The 15843-nt window shown below is 44.5% G+C and overlaps 1 protein-coding gene across 4 annotated transcripts in view; it reads right to left on the bottom strand.

Annotated features, from left to right (window-relative positions):
* Window positions 1-1568: 1568 nt before the first annotated feature.
* The window catches only part of HIPK2 (homeodomain interacting protein kinase 2), a 126962-nt gene continuing 112687 nt past the window's right edge, over window positions 1569-15843 (bottom strand). For all 4 annotated transcript variants that reach the window (XM_014876955.2, XM_014876956.2, XM_088165420.1 and 1 more), the window contains exons 12-15: window positions 15200-15481; window positions 5210-5457; window positions 4043-4203; window positions 1569-2279 (exon numbers count right to left, since the gene is read on the bottom strand). In XM_014876955.2, the coding sequence (XP_014732441.1) occupies window positions 1812-2279; window positions 4043-4203; window positions 5210-5457; window positions 15200-15481 (1159 nt within the window). In that variant the 3' untranslated portion in view covers window positions 1569-1811. The remainder of the gene's footprint in view (window positions 2280-4042; window positions 4204-5209; window positions 5458-15199; window positions 15482-15843) is intronic.

Raw genomic sequence — 15843 nt, 5'->3', positions numbered from 1 at the left:
GGCACACAGTGTCACAGCTATGTTAGAGTGGGTAAGGCTCTATGTATTACAATACTCTTTTCACTTAAGAAACCTGAGATTGACTCTCTCAGCTGGATTTTCTCAGCTTGCTTTGGGACTCCAGCCTTTTCCTGACCCTTTCTAATCAACAGACACAGTGAGAGATGTTGGCAACAACTACTGTTTCCCCCTATCAAGGACTAAATTTTTGTTTCCATTTCAGACACATGACCAGGACAACCTGATGATGAGGGTGGACACTGTCCTCCCACTCCATCGAGAACATTGGCAAACAGCAGAATGAGAATTCAGTTTCCAGGGAGGAAACCTGCTATTTCAACAGGACAGAAACAGACCAGTCCACAAATGAGTCCCCACACCCTCTGGGTCCTCACAGTCGACCTGGTTGCTTCCAGCCCATCCAGTGCTTGACAAAACACCCAGTTCTATGCACTTCTGATCCCAACGAGCCTCCCCAACACCTCGCCAAGTGAGCTACAATTGACGATGTGGGAAAAAAACCCAACACCACCAGCAGGAGAAAATCGGCAGTAACAACCCAAAAAAAAAAAAAAAAAGAAGAAAAAGAAAGAAAAAGAGCTGAGAGTAAATTCCAACTAGCCTCAGTCAGTTTCTAGGAGTACCAGTGGAAGTAAACCCTTAAACCGCGTCTGTAGTTTGGTAAGGCACTACGAGGGAATGATGTAAAACTAAGACTGTGACAGTTGTAATGGCTGTGCTGAGGAACACACCACAGAGAGAAGGCAGCATCTGCACTCACACATACACACACACCTGGACAATCACATTGTTACATGCCTATGTTATATCACTTTTCTTTGTGCAATCACATTGAGGAATAGTCTATTGGTATCGTTGAAGTTCAACACAAAAGAGTAAAAAGGGGTATGACCTGTATAGTGCTACATTCTACCAGGACTGGGGGGTAGGGGGCAGCTAAAATGTCTCCTCCTATACTAAAGTGGCTAGGGATTGTAAAGGAACACTTCCAAAAAAAACCCCAAAAAAACAAACCAAAACAAACAACTAAAAAAAAAAAGCAACTCAAATCCAACATACATTATTATAGATCTTGTTTAGGAATAGCATTTCTCAGGGATTTATCCAGTGTGTTCAAGGAGAGGGAGAAATACCCCCATTGCTTCTGCTCTCAACCAGTGCTGCATGGCCTGTTTTGCCCAGGTGTATTTAAGTGTAGTAGTGTTAGGTACAAATTTAGAGCACTGGGACAATGTTTTGTCCTCCACCCTCAGCCTCCCTTACCCACTTTCTTTTTCCATTAAAAGCCCCCCAAACCTATGTATACTTTGGGATACAAAAACTGCTGTATAAACCCTTTGAAATGCTGGATAAATCCCTAATCCATATACCTACAGGATTAAAAACCTAATGGATTTCATTTTAGGTGTTCTGGACAACAAATTTCTAAATGTAGCTCACTATTGGATGAAAATAACCTTTAAAAGTCTGTTGGTGAAGTTCTTCAAAAGTCAGAACCCACTGGAGGGTCCTTCTCCTTCTCTCTTTCTCTCTAGTTTGGTGCAGAATGGTTGTTTTTTTGTTGGTTTTTTTTTCTTTTTTTCCATTTTCTTTTTTTTTTTTTTTTAAATAAAAATTGTAGAATTGGTTTTCCCCCTTCTTTCCTCTTTTTCTTTTCTTCCTAAAGTCTCCTTCATTCAAGTTTCACACGAGCCTCCCATTGCATTGTTAGTTTGTCATGTTCTTCAATACAAAAGCGGCTGCCTCACTCCCCCCGGGATGGGTGCGTCTCTCGCTCTTTATTCCAGTGTTTAGATGTAAGGGTACTGGTTGACCTTGGTGGGGCTCAGTGGGTATCCAGTGTAGACTGTGGAGGCTGGAGAAGCACTGATATAGGTCTGATGGGCAAACTGAGCCTGGTACTGACTCGGGTGGATGGTGGGCGAGGGCAGGACGCGCGGGCCCATGCTGACGGGGACCTGGTGGACGATGCTGGCGGGGTAGGTGGTGTGCTGCACCGCGTGCCGGGCGGAGCCTTGCGAGGCCACCAGGTGCGCGACGGTGCCCGTGGAGCCCAGGGCGGCGGGGGCGGTGTATGTGTACAGGTGGGGCTGGGTGGGCAGGTGAGCAGCGGCAGCCGCGGCCAGGTGGGGATGAACTGTACCGTGGCTGGGGCTATTGTGCGGGAAAGAGTACGGGGCCTGAGCTATCGTTGGAGTGATGTAGGCTTGCTGTCTCCGGTGACTCCCTGTGCGGTCAGTCGAGATGTGCTGCTGGCCCTGGATAAAGACAGCAACAGGGATAGGCAGTTACAAGACAAGAGATGGCTCTTTATCTCCTCAGTAGTGTCTGGGAGCCTCCCTGCAACACCAGGACAACCTCAGAAGAGTCTCCTGAGCTCCTCCTGACACCCTCAGCATCACCAGTCTTCCCTTGGAAACTGGTGACAGCAGTGGGTCCCTCACAAGCCTAGGAAGACCCTGTAGTTCCGTACATTGACCAAAATGACCCCCGGAAGGTCAGCAAGTCCCCCAGTTTGAGCTACAACCTGCTGACACAGCTACCAAAAGATACAACCTTGTACGCCCAGCTCCCAAGAACATCTTCCTCGAGTCTAGTTGCTCAGGCAACAAGTGGTTTTTGCTAGTGAACTCTCCGATGACAAATTGTGGTGCACAGATAGCTCAGGGGAATGAAATTGCGTAACTATGCCTGGAACAGGCAATTTATTTTTGCTCAGTTTGGGTATTTGCAGTTAATGATTTCCTTGGTTAGCAAAAATAACCACGTTATTTTTTTAAAGAGAAAACCCTCAGCTTGATTAGATCCTGCAGGTGCCTAGTGCCCTCACTGTCATCAGCTAAAATTACTTGAGCACAGGAAACTTCTAGCAGTGGGATGAGACCAATGTTCTTTTTTCCCCCAGGGATTTTCTATGTTTTCTTGCATCGCACAAAAATGTGAGGAGTTTTCCCAGTCATTTGTAGTTAGAATATTGAATTACCAATGAAACAGGAATTAGAAGGCAAGAACAAAAATACTCCATACTATTTCTTTCTACTCTTCCAAACCTTTTCATCCTTTCTGTAAGCACTCTCTGTGATGTTATTGTGGAAATACGGTACCCACACTTCTCCCCAACTCTTGCAAAGAGCATCTTGCCTACTTCCTCCATTTTCACACACTTTTATTTCAAATTTGTTCACATTTTAAAATTTCCTCTGCATATTGAAGGAGAATAGACATTCTTCTCCACCAAATTTTCTTCTTAAAAAGCAGTTCTGCTTATATCCAGCTCTGGATGCATACCAGCACTGTCCTCTGAGCTCTCCAGATTTTCTCCTCTTGAAACACTGACAAGTGAGCTGTTACTTCCCTACTCTTCTTAGCTCACCTCAGGGAATAGAGAGGCCCTTGGTGCAGGATGTGAAAAGGGCATTATTTCCTGCAGCTCCTGGGGAGCTCCCTGGGAGTTCAGATGACAGATTGGGAAACGTCTCAAGAACTACATGCTGCCAAGAAATGGGATTTGTCCAGATCTCAGCCCAGCTTTATCACAGGATGGATCAAACTCATTACATAAGCTCACTTATATACATAGAGGCTCTGGTACGCCTTGTCCCACCTGATGGGGACTTCTCTCCCAGTCCCACAGCCAGGCTCACGCACTCTCTTCACCTGCAAGATATTCTCCCCACGGTTACTGACAGCTAAGGAGAATTCAGTCCTTCCTATGTGCTCCTGCTCCACTCCTTTGTGGCTAAGCCACTGCATTTCCACTCTCACGTTATTCCCACTCACACTATTAGGCCTTCAGACTTCAGAATACACAGGAAGAGTACCCTCAGCCCACTCAGGGGTGTGATCTGCACTACCTCTGCTGTCTAGTGGAAGAGCAAGGTCTGCAGTCAAGTAGAAACAAGCCGACCAAACTCAACATGGGGTCCAACTATCACTAGACTGGAACAGGATAGCCCATGATGGAGGAGTGGTAGGTAGTAGCTGGATGATGCACCACTAAAATCAGTCTTGGTTGACTTACCTGACTTAGGTTAAGAGGCTGCTGCTGCTGGAAATGTGCTCCTGGTCGCTGCTGCCTATAGGCAACGGCTCCAGACGAGCTCCCTGAAGAGTGACCGCTGGTGGAGGTCACGGTGCTGGAGGACTTGGACTTGTAGGAGGATGAGTGGTGACTGGTGGTGACTGTGCCAGGAAAGGAAACACATTTGTAGCTTACATGACATTGTTTAATTGCTCACCCTACCTTTTCCTCACAGAGTCTCCTCCAGAGTGGCTTTTGGGAGGAGACATATAACAGAAGCAGGTTAAGGAAACTGTTTCTCTCAATTAACAGAATACCTCAGCACGGCTTGATATACACAACCAGCCTGTTATCCTAGAGGCAGACAAACAGACCTGATTAACTGGACCCAAAGCAGGTCTGGAGCAGGCTTTATAGATCCTTCAGAACCATGAGACAATGTTCTGCCAGCAGAACTATACAACGCAGGTACAAATCCCAGGGAGAGGAAGGAAAGTATGGTGTGCACAGCCTGAAAAAGCTCTGGCTTGCCTAACGTCAGGTGAATGGGAAGGGAGGGAGAAGGAGCTGGTGGGGAGCTCACCCTTCGAGCCTTTGTGTTCACCAGCAGTGCATCCACAGCAGAGACTGCCAAGAAGCTCAAAGCCAACTACTTCGGGCCAGACTTCCATCATAAAGCCCTTTCCAACACATCACACTACCTAGCATTGCAGAGGTTCTGGATGAGCAAACCTCATCATCCACAATGAAGATCCTGGGGAAACGTTCTTCCCAGAAATGTAGACAAGTTTGCATGAAAACTCACACGTTTTCAATCTCTTACCCTTTTTAGAGAAGGCCTATAGAAAGGCAGGGCAGCAAAGATTCACACTTGCATTTGGGTGCCTTTCATGTCAAATGTTGACCTAAAGGCTGCATTCTGTTCTTGGGTTTGTACAGAACTAACTGGGACCGACACTTGCCCCACAACTCCTGAGTGAACCAGGCCACATAAATAATGCAATATGGCTACCAAGAACAGATGTGTCACTTGAGAGAAGTGCAGGAGCACAGTTTCTTTGGAAAACAAACCAACCAAGCAAACAAAATGAAACTGAACAATGAGATTCTTCCAAGATAAATCATTTATTTCTTACTAATTTTCTTGATGGAAGAGGTGCAATTTACCTGGTGCCAGGCTATCGCACTCTACCAACACCTCACTGGCCTGGGTTTTCAGTGGTGGCACGATGATCGTTCGGGGGTTCCCACTGCAGTGAGTCTCTGGAACCCCTTTGGTGTCGTAGCTGTTCCCATTATTCTGCCCTGCGCGATGCTGCACGGCGTAAGGGCTGTTGTTGCTGGAGGAATCGGAGTAGGGGGAGTCATGCACGGTGACACAGCTGATGACATTCTTCCTTTGCTTGGACAAGGTGCTGCAACACAAGCATAAAAGTAGAAAGAGTCAACGGGCAATGACTGACTTGACACCATGAGAAGGCTCTGCCCGTGGCAGTAAAGGCAAAGCACAGCCTTCAGTCCTCTGCTGGAGAGAGGCTGCTTAAGCCAAATCCCGCGCTTCAAAACTCCCTCGTTACTATTCCAGGAAAGCCTTCACGGAGGTCAAGGAGTGAGTAAGACATTGTGGATAGATCTGATATTCAGAGTGCTTAGAATAGCACGGAACCAGACTGCCAGATTTATTTTCAGACTGCTTTTTATGTATGTGTGCAGTAGAGGCCCAGCAGTTATACTATGCTTTGTTGCAAGTCTCACCACCCACACAAAAACGTGGTGGTTTCTCCCAACCTTTCAGCAATGATTTAATAATAGATGCTATGACTTTTCATGCTTAAATTCCATGAATCTACTAAACACATACCATTCTGTTTACTAATATGGTACAATGGATATATATTCTCAATAAATATTTGAAAATGAGGAACAAATGAGAAAGAAATGAACAAAGTATGCAATGCTTTTGATTTTCTTCCCTTTCTATGAGCAGGCTCTGGGTATCCTGACTCTAGTGTAGATTATCAAGGTCCTGCTGCAACTAATCTATCTATGACATCAACAAAGTGATTAAAAAGGCACATCAACACTTCCAAGATTAGTGCTGGAAGTTCATTAGACTAGACTGCATAAGTACGATTGGGATTTGCTCTGCTATTGTGTCTAATTATTCCTCATGGTTTCTCCTTCCTGTTATGAGCTTGTTTAGGGAGAAAAAGAGAGAGTGAGAAAGAGGAGGGAGGAAGGGGGATGGTGAAGATTGGCTTAAATGGCTCACATCCTTGACAGTGCACAGACCTTGACTACAGAAAATAGCTGTTATGTTTCACTGATTGCATTACGTTGTTATGGCAACTGAAGTTTTTTAAATGATGAAAAGAAATGGATAGCACATAAAAAGCTAAGTAATTAGACTTAATGGTGGAAACAGCCCCAACAGGAACAGAAACGCTATGGAGAAAAAGAAATCTTAACTTCATGAGTGTGCACTTTAAACAGAGAGAGATCTCTTTCCCATGGAGCGTCCTGTCCATTCTCTCAGTCTGGCTAGTCCAGTCCCTGGAACAGCTGATTAATCACGTCTCAGTCTGTGATGGAGCTGTTTGTTCCCTGGTCTCATCATTGCTTCTTTTCCAAAGTAAGGTGGAGCAGACACTGAGAACAGTTTCTTTCCAAGGACATTGTTTGCCTTATTTATTTTTCACAGTCCTAAAGGAGCACTGGTGAGTTTTCTTCAACTTGCCCATCCCAAAGTCTCTCTGTCAGCATTCACAAACTGCAACTCACCACCCATATCCCAAGACTCAGGGTTGAAAATCTATTTTCTTTTCCCTTCAAAGAACACCTTGGGTTGCTGCATTCACAAGAAGCTCCCATCACACAGAATTTCCCTGGGCTATCATCACAGGATCCTGGTGTGCCCCAAGGAGGACAAAAGACCACGTTGTTCTACTGACAGTGAAAAAAACATTTAGAGAGGCCCCTGCCATCCTAAAAGATTGTCAGTTGAAACTGGGCAGATGATAGAGAAGGAGAGGGAGCTATTGCATAGCAGTTGGAAAGCAATCCTTCCAGGGGCAGGGATGGATGACCAAGGAAAATGTACAACTCCAACTCCAAACCCTCATATTCTGGCTTTTCACAAGGAGCTGAGGAGCACTGGACTAGAAATGGAAAGAGCAGCAGTGCATCTCAGATGGACAATGATTGTGTGTGAAGAAAGATGTAGCAGTTTGGATATGCTGCTATGAAAGAAGAATATTAAGCCAATAAAAATGACTAATATTGCATCAATATTCCCCTCTCCATCAGTGGAAAGGCCTGTAATCACACATTTATGAGTATCCACGCTGCTTGCCCTTTGCAGCTACCCTTGGCTGCCAGTTGGGAAGAGAGATATATTCTTTATCTCTGACAGTTATTACATTTTATAAAGAAAAATCAAGTCACTAAAGAGTTTTCTGACAACTGATAAGGTCTAACTGTTCTTTTACAGTCCCTTCCTGATCTAAGTGGCTGAGCTGCTGAACTGGAAATACTTGCTCTCAGCTGACAATTGACATGAGAATGTTGAGCTGTAGAACTGGAAGGGTAATTTTCTGTGTAATCTGTGCTATTTATTGTTTTAGTATGGGGATATTTTTCATCAGTTTGACTGAGTGCTTGTCAAAGCAGGGACCATGGGAAGTTTTCTTCTTCAAAGTGTTAAAACTCCTTGGTTACAAAAAAACCTGAAGTATAACTGTTTGATTAAATAAGTAAGTGACCCTAAACCTTTCCAGAGCAAAGAACCATATTAATGGTATTAACTCATTTCATGGATGGGAATCTGAAAAGGACCAGAGCTATGGTCCTGCCAGGCCTTATGCAAGTGCTCAGCACTGCTAATACGTGTCATTTCCCAATGTCAACTGTACTATTCCTGTAACAGAGCTAAAGCCAATGGATAAATATTTGCAGGATTAGGGCCCAACTGATCAGCCTCTCAATTCAGCAGGCTGCATCATTTCAAGCACACGAGGAGTGCCACTGAAAGCAGCTGGATTTCTGTCTCTTGGAAAGGCAACAACTGTGGTTAATGTTACAGCAGGCAGAGAAGTCAGTCTGGACCAATCACACATGCCCAGAGCTCAGCACCTGCTGTACCAGAGCCTGCTCCAGAGATTAAGAGTGGGAATTTCAAAAACATCAAAGGCCCAACTCATGCTGAAAATCGGTTGATTCACAGGCTTAAAGATACACTTTAATTTAAAAATGGAGGCTTTTGAAGATTCAGCCCAGCAGTCAGCATTTCCCCTACTCAAAGTCTTCTTGGTAGCCAGCAGCTTTCCCCCTTCCAGCTCCTTCTCAGCTGCTCTTCCCACCTTGCAGTAACCCAGGAGTTATCTGTGCGAGGCCCAGGCTGATGGATCACCTACCCTGCTCACAAACTATCAGGACTGAGAGCTTTTACCTGTTGACACAGCACTTGCCTACTCAGTGAGCCTACTGTATTCCTATAACTCAGCCACAGCTTTTGGGGATGTTAGTGCTTACACAGAAAAATACGATTAAAAGTCTTGCCCCCTTCCTATTAAGTTCTCTCCAAGCCTGGTAATTGCTGTCCCTCCTGCATGCACAGAAGAGGCAGCAAACGTGATTTAGTAGTTTGAGGAGCTGGTCTGTGCTCCTGGGCAGCTCACGTGCTTGCCTGTATTATGTGGGGAGGTGCATTTTAATTCTCCAGAGGAGGGAGAGGAGAACACTGGTGAAGCGGCAGCGAATCCATCTACACAGAATGAAAAGCACTGAGCCAGGTAGGCTTTATAACCCTTACTGCCAGGGTTTGCGTCCCCCCTTTTGGACCAGCAGATAAAATAAGCATTGCTTTGTATGTTTATTATTAGTTTGTGAGTAGTATCCCATTCCCACCTGGTCTTAAAGAGCTTATCCTCAAACTTGGACCCAAAACAGTTCACGTTTGTCCAGTGTGCAAACACAGAGCACGACCATGACTTTTAAGCAGAAGCAGGTCTTGGAGATGGCTCTCTAATATATACCGCCCTCAGTGCCCAGCAAAGATGGATGTGGGTCCCTATTCCCTCCAGCAAGGAGAAGCCTGATAAAGGAAAGGAAAGGAAGACAGTCTGTGCACAGCCACTCTGCAAGAAACTAAGGTAGTCATTGGAGATAGTGTTAATGGAAAGGTGCTGAAGACAGATGTTGAGAACAAATAAGCGAGTGGAAATTAAGAAAGGACGATGCTGAACTAGGTGTTAAAACAATGCTGAATCCACCTCAATAGCCAAAGACAGAGACAGCAACTCCTGTAACAATGAATCTTGAGATGATTTTTACTTGCTGGAGGCCCAGCCCAAACCCAGCCCAAAAGCTTGGGATACAGCAGCATTGCAGGAACAAGATCTTTTCTTCCCTGAATACCTTGAGTTACAGAAGAATCACAGAAAAACCAGATGGTGCCTAGTGGGAGCAATTCTTCAGTGCATAGTTCACTCCAAGAGCTACAAACCTTTCAGTGCTGCTGACATGGTAGCAACAGAGTCTTTTAGCTCTAGCTCTCAAGGTCACCAACTTGGCCTTCAAGATTGGGGATGAAGGCAGCCATAGCACAACTGTACCTTTGAACTGGTGTGCATATACACCAGGACATGTTAGCTTTACCTCATGTTACAAAAACTCTGTTCTAGGTCTCTGAAAACTTAACAACATTCCACCATTTTACTTTGCTTCTTCAGAATAATCCACCTATTCTAGGAAAGCGTGGAATCAGCCAACAAAAACTCACACCACAACTGTAATCAGTCTCCTCAAGTTGAAATCTTATGCCATGCATAGCTCAGTGTTGGGAACGTGCCCCCTCTCTTCAGCTCAACCTCCATCCTGACCTGTTAATCTGCTCTCATCTTCTTTGTGAATTTGTGATGGTAAGAAATATTTATCAAGTATTACACTGAGGCCATTTTATTAGGCTATACAGCATGTGTTGTTGCTATTAAAGTGATATAAACTGAATTGCTTAGCAGGTTGTAAAGGTCCTGCTGCTGAAGGTCTGCTGACAGAGCTACTGTCTCTCTCTGTAATTTTAAGCATTAGCTGCATGTCAGTGTCTTCTGGAGATGGAAGGCAGCAATCTTTTAACCAAATGACTGTGGTTAGTCAATGCATTGCTATGCAGAGTCAGTGCATTACTATGCACAGCAGAACACAGCCACAATAGGCTAGATGTCAAAAGAGAATTACAAATGATGTTTTTCCCCTCACACATGCACATCAACAAGTTGACAAAAACACCTGGTTTATGCCTGCCAGCAATTTCTGTGTGTAAGACTTTTGAAGGGGGCTCCACCACCACCGCACTATGACGTGAACAAGGTGAATAAAAACTTGCACCAGCTTATGCTTTGTTACAGAGGTGACAATCACACAGAGGCTGCACCACAGAGCTTCCCATCTTAAGAGGTAGGGAAAAACCCCACAAACCTGCAAGGATTTTGTGCCAGTGAAGATGGTCAGTGAGGCAATTCCTCAGTATGCCAACAGTCTCAGTCTGCCTTATCCAGAAATACAGTGATTACTGTCAGGATCCCATGGAAAACCAAGCTGGAGAGATGTTACTTATGACACCAGCACAGGCAGTGGGGAACTGAGGGGCTCTCCTGACTCTTTGGAAGCATCCCCAAAAGCACCCAGTTGAAGGCCATAATTGTACTGTTTCAAGGAGAGTCATGTTTCCCTTGGCTGCTGCACTCATTGCTTGGAGAAGTCACCTGGGCATGTCACAACAGCCACGTCCACTGTCCTTCTTTCCACCCCTTCTTCCTGCCATGCTCTGCAATGCATGGATGCAGAAATAGCCCCCACTGGACCACCAGTACAGCCTGGTGCATCCCTCTTCAGGACCTTGTGTGCTCTTCTTCCCTGCCACAGTTTCAAGGTGCCTTTGTGCCTCTCTGTTCCATGTCTCAGCTCTTGCTTTCTCTCCACTTCTAAGCTTCAAAAATATTTAATCAAAGGAGGATTTACATTTAAACCAGTGCAGCAGGTGAAGCTGCATGCTGGGGAGTAGTTAACCCCTACTGCATGCTACTCGCTGAGTGTGTGCTCCTACCGCTGTGACTGCACTTGCACTATCAGTCAGCTGCTCTGTCCACTACACTCTTGCAAGAGCAAGTAGAGAAACCAAAAAGGAGTAAATTTTAAAATTTAAATATCAATCTACTTTCTGTCTCTTCACAGTGCTTTACAAGTAATGGTTAGACCTAATATCTTTCATTCAAAGTAAATAACAGTTGGAGTTATTATCTTACAGCACAGCACTGAAACTCTCTTTGCCCTGTGAAATCTCTCTGTATTCTGAGCTGAGACTGTACAAGCTCATTAAACAAACAGGGTGGAAAAACTGTTTCCTGTTCTTATAATACTCTTTATAAGTCATTTTCCCCTTGCTGTTCTATAGGACAAAATATCACATGCAAAACTTTGTGAGGAGCAGAAACCAAGTAAAAACAGTTCCATTTAGTAAAAATGTTCCCATTTTATTTTGACAATTTCAATTTAATTTTCCTATTACTTGCTTACATTTTGAAGGAACAAACCCCTCCATTAAACCAGAAATGAGAAGTCTTCTACTTAATTAGTTAATTCCCTGGCACTTTCTTCCCTTAAACAACGGTCAGAACTTTTTGCAGTTTCGAAGCTCTACCAGATTTCACTGTGTTGAGGGTATTACAAGAAAAACCTTAATATAGCCAGCAAAAACGCCTTGTTTTTGACAAACTGACTTTTCTAATCAGGAATTTACCCCCTGAAAATCTCTGGCCATCTCTCTGAGGATGGGCCCTGCTGAACTGTAGCTGAGGTTCCTCCTCGGTGACTGTGCCTTAGGCGTGGGGTTGGGGCCCAGTAGATGGCCCCCTTTGACAAGGCTCCACTAAGCAGGTCCTCCAGAACTCATCTCGCCACCTCCCCAGCACCTCTACCCAAGGAGCCCAACATTTCCAGATGACTATTGGTTTTATAAATTACACCAAGCTACACTTACCAACAGTGCAAATCGAGCAATGTGCTGCCCTGCCTTCCTGATCAGCTGGTATTCATAAACACATAACACTTCCTATCCTTCAGTAGGAAAAAGAAAATCCTAGGCACATCACAATTGTTCAGATTTTTCTTTCACCAACAAAAAATGTGCATTCCCTGCATGAGAAAAGCTTTCATTGCTGCTCTGGTATTGCAGAAAGGCTTTTCTGTCCAAGTAAATCCAAGCTGTAGGGCTCCTTTACTGCATCAGCAGTATCATATTTTAGCAACATTACTAGTACTTCTTAAACTGAGACTGACAAACTCTAACATCGTCAAAGGATCTTTTACTACTCACAACCAATCTCTCCTCACTGAGGAATCAATAAAATAAACATTTTTAGTCTCATGGGTCAAAGGGCAATTTCTAGCCCTGTAAGAAAGAAAAAAAAGGAAGTGCTGTAGCAAATTCAGGAGCTGATTCAATGACAGTGAAGGTAATGCAACGTTATCACTGCTATCAATAAGATGTGATCAGGCAATTACCTTTGATCTGTCAAATGTCATTTGATTTCTATGTTCTAACTTAGAAAAAGATAATGTTTCTAGGATGCGAAAAATAGCACTGTTTCAAGTGATTCCTTACTTTTCACCCCCACACCACAGCTATTGCCCAATATGGTAATATTTGCATATATGAGCCAGACAATGCATTCTTTGCATGGTTTCATTTTCGACCCAGATCCTGAACCTTTGGGCCCTGATTACATTAAGCACATATTTCACTGTCACTCCCATTTTTCTTGGAGCCAAAAAAATAGGCAAGTTAGAAAACTCAGAGGCATTTTCCTGAATGAGACAAACTTTCAATGAGAAAGACTTCAGCAGGGACAAAGTTCATTGGCATTAAATGCTGATACAGCTTCCTTGACTGGAAGCTACACTCTTGCTCCAGCTGAGAACTTGGTCTTACATCTGCCCATGTCAAAAGGTACTAAGCAAATTGATTTTAGTCTCCTGAAGACTTTAACCAAAAATTCTCATTCTGGCCACGCTGTTTTCCACCTGTGTCTCGACCTCTAATTCTCCATTTACTCTGGTTACATCTGCACAGGCAACTTAACTCACTTGTGTCCGTGCAAAATGTCTCCAAATGGCTCAGAAATCATATCTAGCTCTTAAGCTCTGGCCTTTCTGGAATGCTGGCACCCTGGCACTCTATAGATATGCCATATGGATACAAAATGTAGCCAGGGATCTGATCCCAGGCAGGAACGTGTCTGGAATATTCTATAGTCATATCAAAGCCAGTTTGTTTATGTATGTCTGGCTCCCAGGACAACTTTCCAAGCCCTTCAGCAGACCCAAATCTTTTAATACCTCAAACTCCCAAATCAATTTCCAGACATGTTCCTGAACTTTTTTCTGTCTGTCTTCCTGGAGAGGTGCTGAGGAAAGAAACTGGTCAGATGGCAGCAAAGTTGAAGCAGAGGAGACAACCATTGGCTGAAGTGGCTGCAGTATCCCAGCTCTTTCCTTCGCCTCTCTCTGGACTCAAGAATGACACCCAGATGGTAAGTTTAAGGATTTGCACATAATGTCCCAAACCCTGGAATCAGCACTATGGCTAAACATGCTTTAAAGGAGCTCCCATGACCCTTGAGTTTTCAGCATCTCTTTTGTCTTGCCCTTCCTTTCCCATAAGAGCTCTGGAAGTAGGGGATCCTTATTTAAAGTGCCCCTGACTTTCACACTGGTCTTTATGTAACTCCTTCTGGAAACATGCTTTCTTCTCCCACCTAAGCAAGGAATATTGTGGCTTTTTTAATATTTTTTTGTAATTTTTAAAGTGAAATACGTTACACAGCCCAGTGAAGCACTGCATTCATGGCAAGGCTGACTCTTAAGAGGCACTGAGCTCTTGCTGCCCAGTGGAGTTCATAAGCATGGAGAGAGGAATGGGAAGCAGTGGTGGCTGTTGGGAAATACATTGAAATTCCAGCCTGGGAGCCTGAATCATATGGGTTTTCTTTACAGATGTTTAGCTCCTGGAGGCCAAATGTGTCTCATCTGTTCTGTGCAATTTTCAGGCTTCACTTATTACCACACTGCAAAGATACAGAGATACAGAGAGGTGTTCTCTGGTGATTAAAGGAAAATCTGCCATGGAGTGTGTTCTAAATAAGTTAAAAAAATAATCCTCTCTTGACAACACTGGAAGGATAAGGTTAAAAGTTTCCTATCTCAGTTATCAATTTAGAGATGGTGTAATTACTCAGCCGTTTGCAAAGCTACTTCTCTGTATCTTACAAATAAGAGCGATGTCTTGTGACTGGCATCAGATGGGAAACCCAGAGCACTTGCATGTGATGAAAGGTGATGAAAGGACAGTCGTAGAAAATTAAGTCCTTTCTGATCCACAAGGGATGATCAGCAATGGCAGCAGTCCTGGGCCATGCTGTTCACTTGGATGAGTTAATTTTCTGAGGATCAAACTCAGCCACCACTTTCTAGCCTCATCTATAACTCTCTGCAGAGTCAGACAAAAAGCAGTTTCTGCCAGTTTTACTATAGTTCAAGGACACTTTAGCAACACAATCAAGATTGAGCAGCTCTCTTGCAATATATTTATCATTACTTAGTGTTTATGACAGAATCACTGGTTTTGAGAGCTTTTTAAAGAAAATATGGAAGAAACATATGGAAGATGGTATTTGATGCTCTCTACAGATGCCTGGATCACTTAGAAAGAGAAAAGGTAAATTTAAGGTCCCTTCGATTCAAGCCCTTCTTTCTTTGTTTTAAACAGATGTCTCTCTTACAGAGGCTCATCACCACAGGCTATCTAAAGTCTTCTTTCCACAAAAAGGAGATAGAGAAAACTGGTCTTTCCTCTTACAGACGAGAGACTATGGTGTGAGAGACTACTGCACTTCTCCAAGGTCACACAGCAAATGTACAGCACACAACGGCACATCACCTGAATCTGAAGAGTCCTCAGCTAGTAATTTTCCTCAAAAATCAAAGACAACCTGGCTGATGAGACGCAAACGTAGCTCCTGGAACCCTACAGCAACTTCCAGCACTTCTATGCCCTTCTCTCCTTCTCCTGCACACAGAGGAGAGCAGAGAACTACTGCTCACCTGGTGGGTGCATGCTTCTGCTCTTCCTCTTCATCCGTGTCGCTGCTGATGGTGATGACGCTGACGGCGGGGCTGGGGGTGTCGGGGATGACGATCGTCTGCCGCTGCCGCTCCCGCGTGCTGCCGCTGGCCACGTCGCCCCAGCCGCAGGTGAGCGAGGTGCTGCAGGCAGGGCTGTTGTGCACCATGGCACAGCGCGGGGGCGTGTTCTCCTTCACTCGCTTCGACCGCTGCGGAGAGCTGATGGACTGAGAGGATGAAACTTCATAGGTGGATGCATTGCTGGAAACGGGAAGAAGTGTTAGCTGGTTAAAACTCCACACCCACGGTTTGTGAGTCCTGGTCTCTGATTCAGTAGCACTGATTTACGGAGTCTAGGAAAACTGCAAAATTGGCTCAGTCACTTCTTCAAAGACAGTGCCTTGCATGACTTACTCATATAATTGGCTGAAAAGTAGTTTCTTTTAATAAAAAATTCAAATTTGTTTTCCCTGGAAATTTCCAGATGCTGCCTCTTAGGAGTTTGCACTGGGAGGGTAAAGGCCAGCCACAAAGCCCAGACATACAGAACAAAGGCAGGCACAGCATGGCTGACACAGGAGGAAGAACTACACGAATGATAATCCCTTCCTCCTGTATCCTGC

This window comes from Sturnus vulgaris, chromosome 5, assembly GCF_052056855.1.
Source record: "Sturnus vulgaris isolate bStuVul1 chromosome 5, bStuVul1.hap1, whole genome shotgun sequence".
In the NCBI taxonomy this organism is placed as follows: domain Eukaryota; kingdom Metazoa; phylum Chordata; class Aves; order Passeriformes; family Sturnidae; genus Sturnus; species Sturnus vulgaris.
This window is presented reverse-complemented; position numbering and strand designations above follow the sequence as displayed.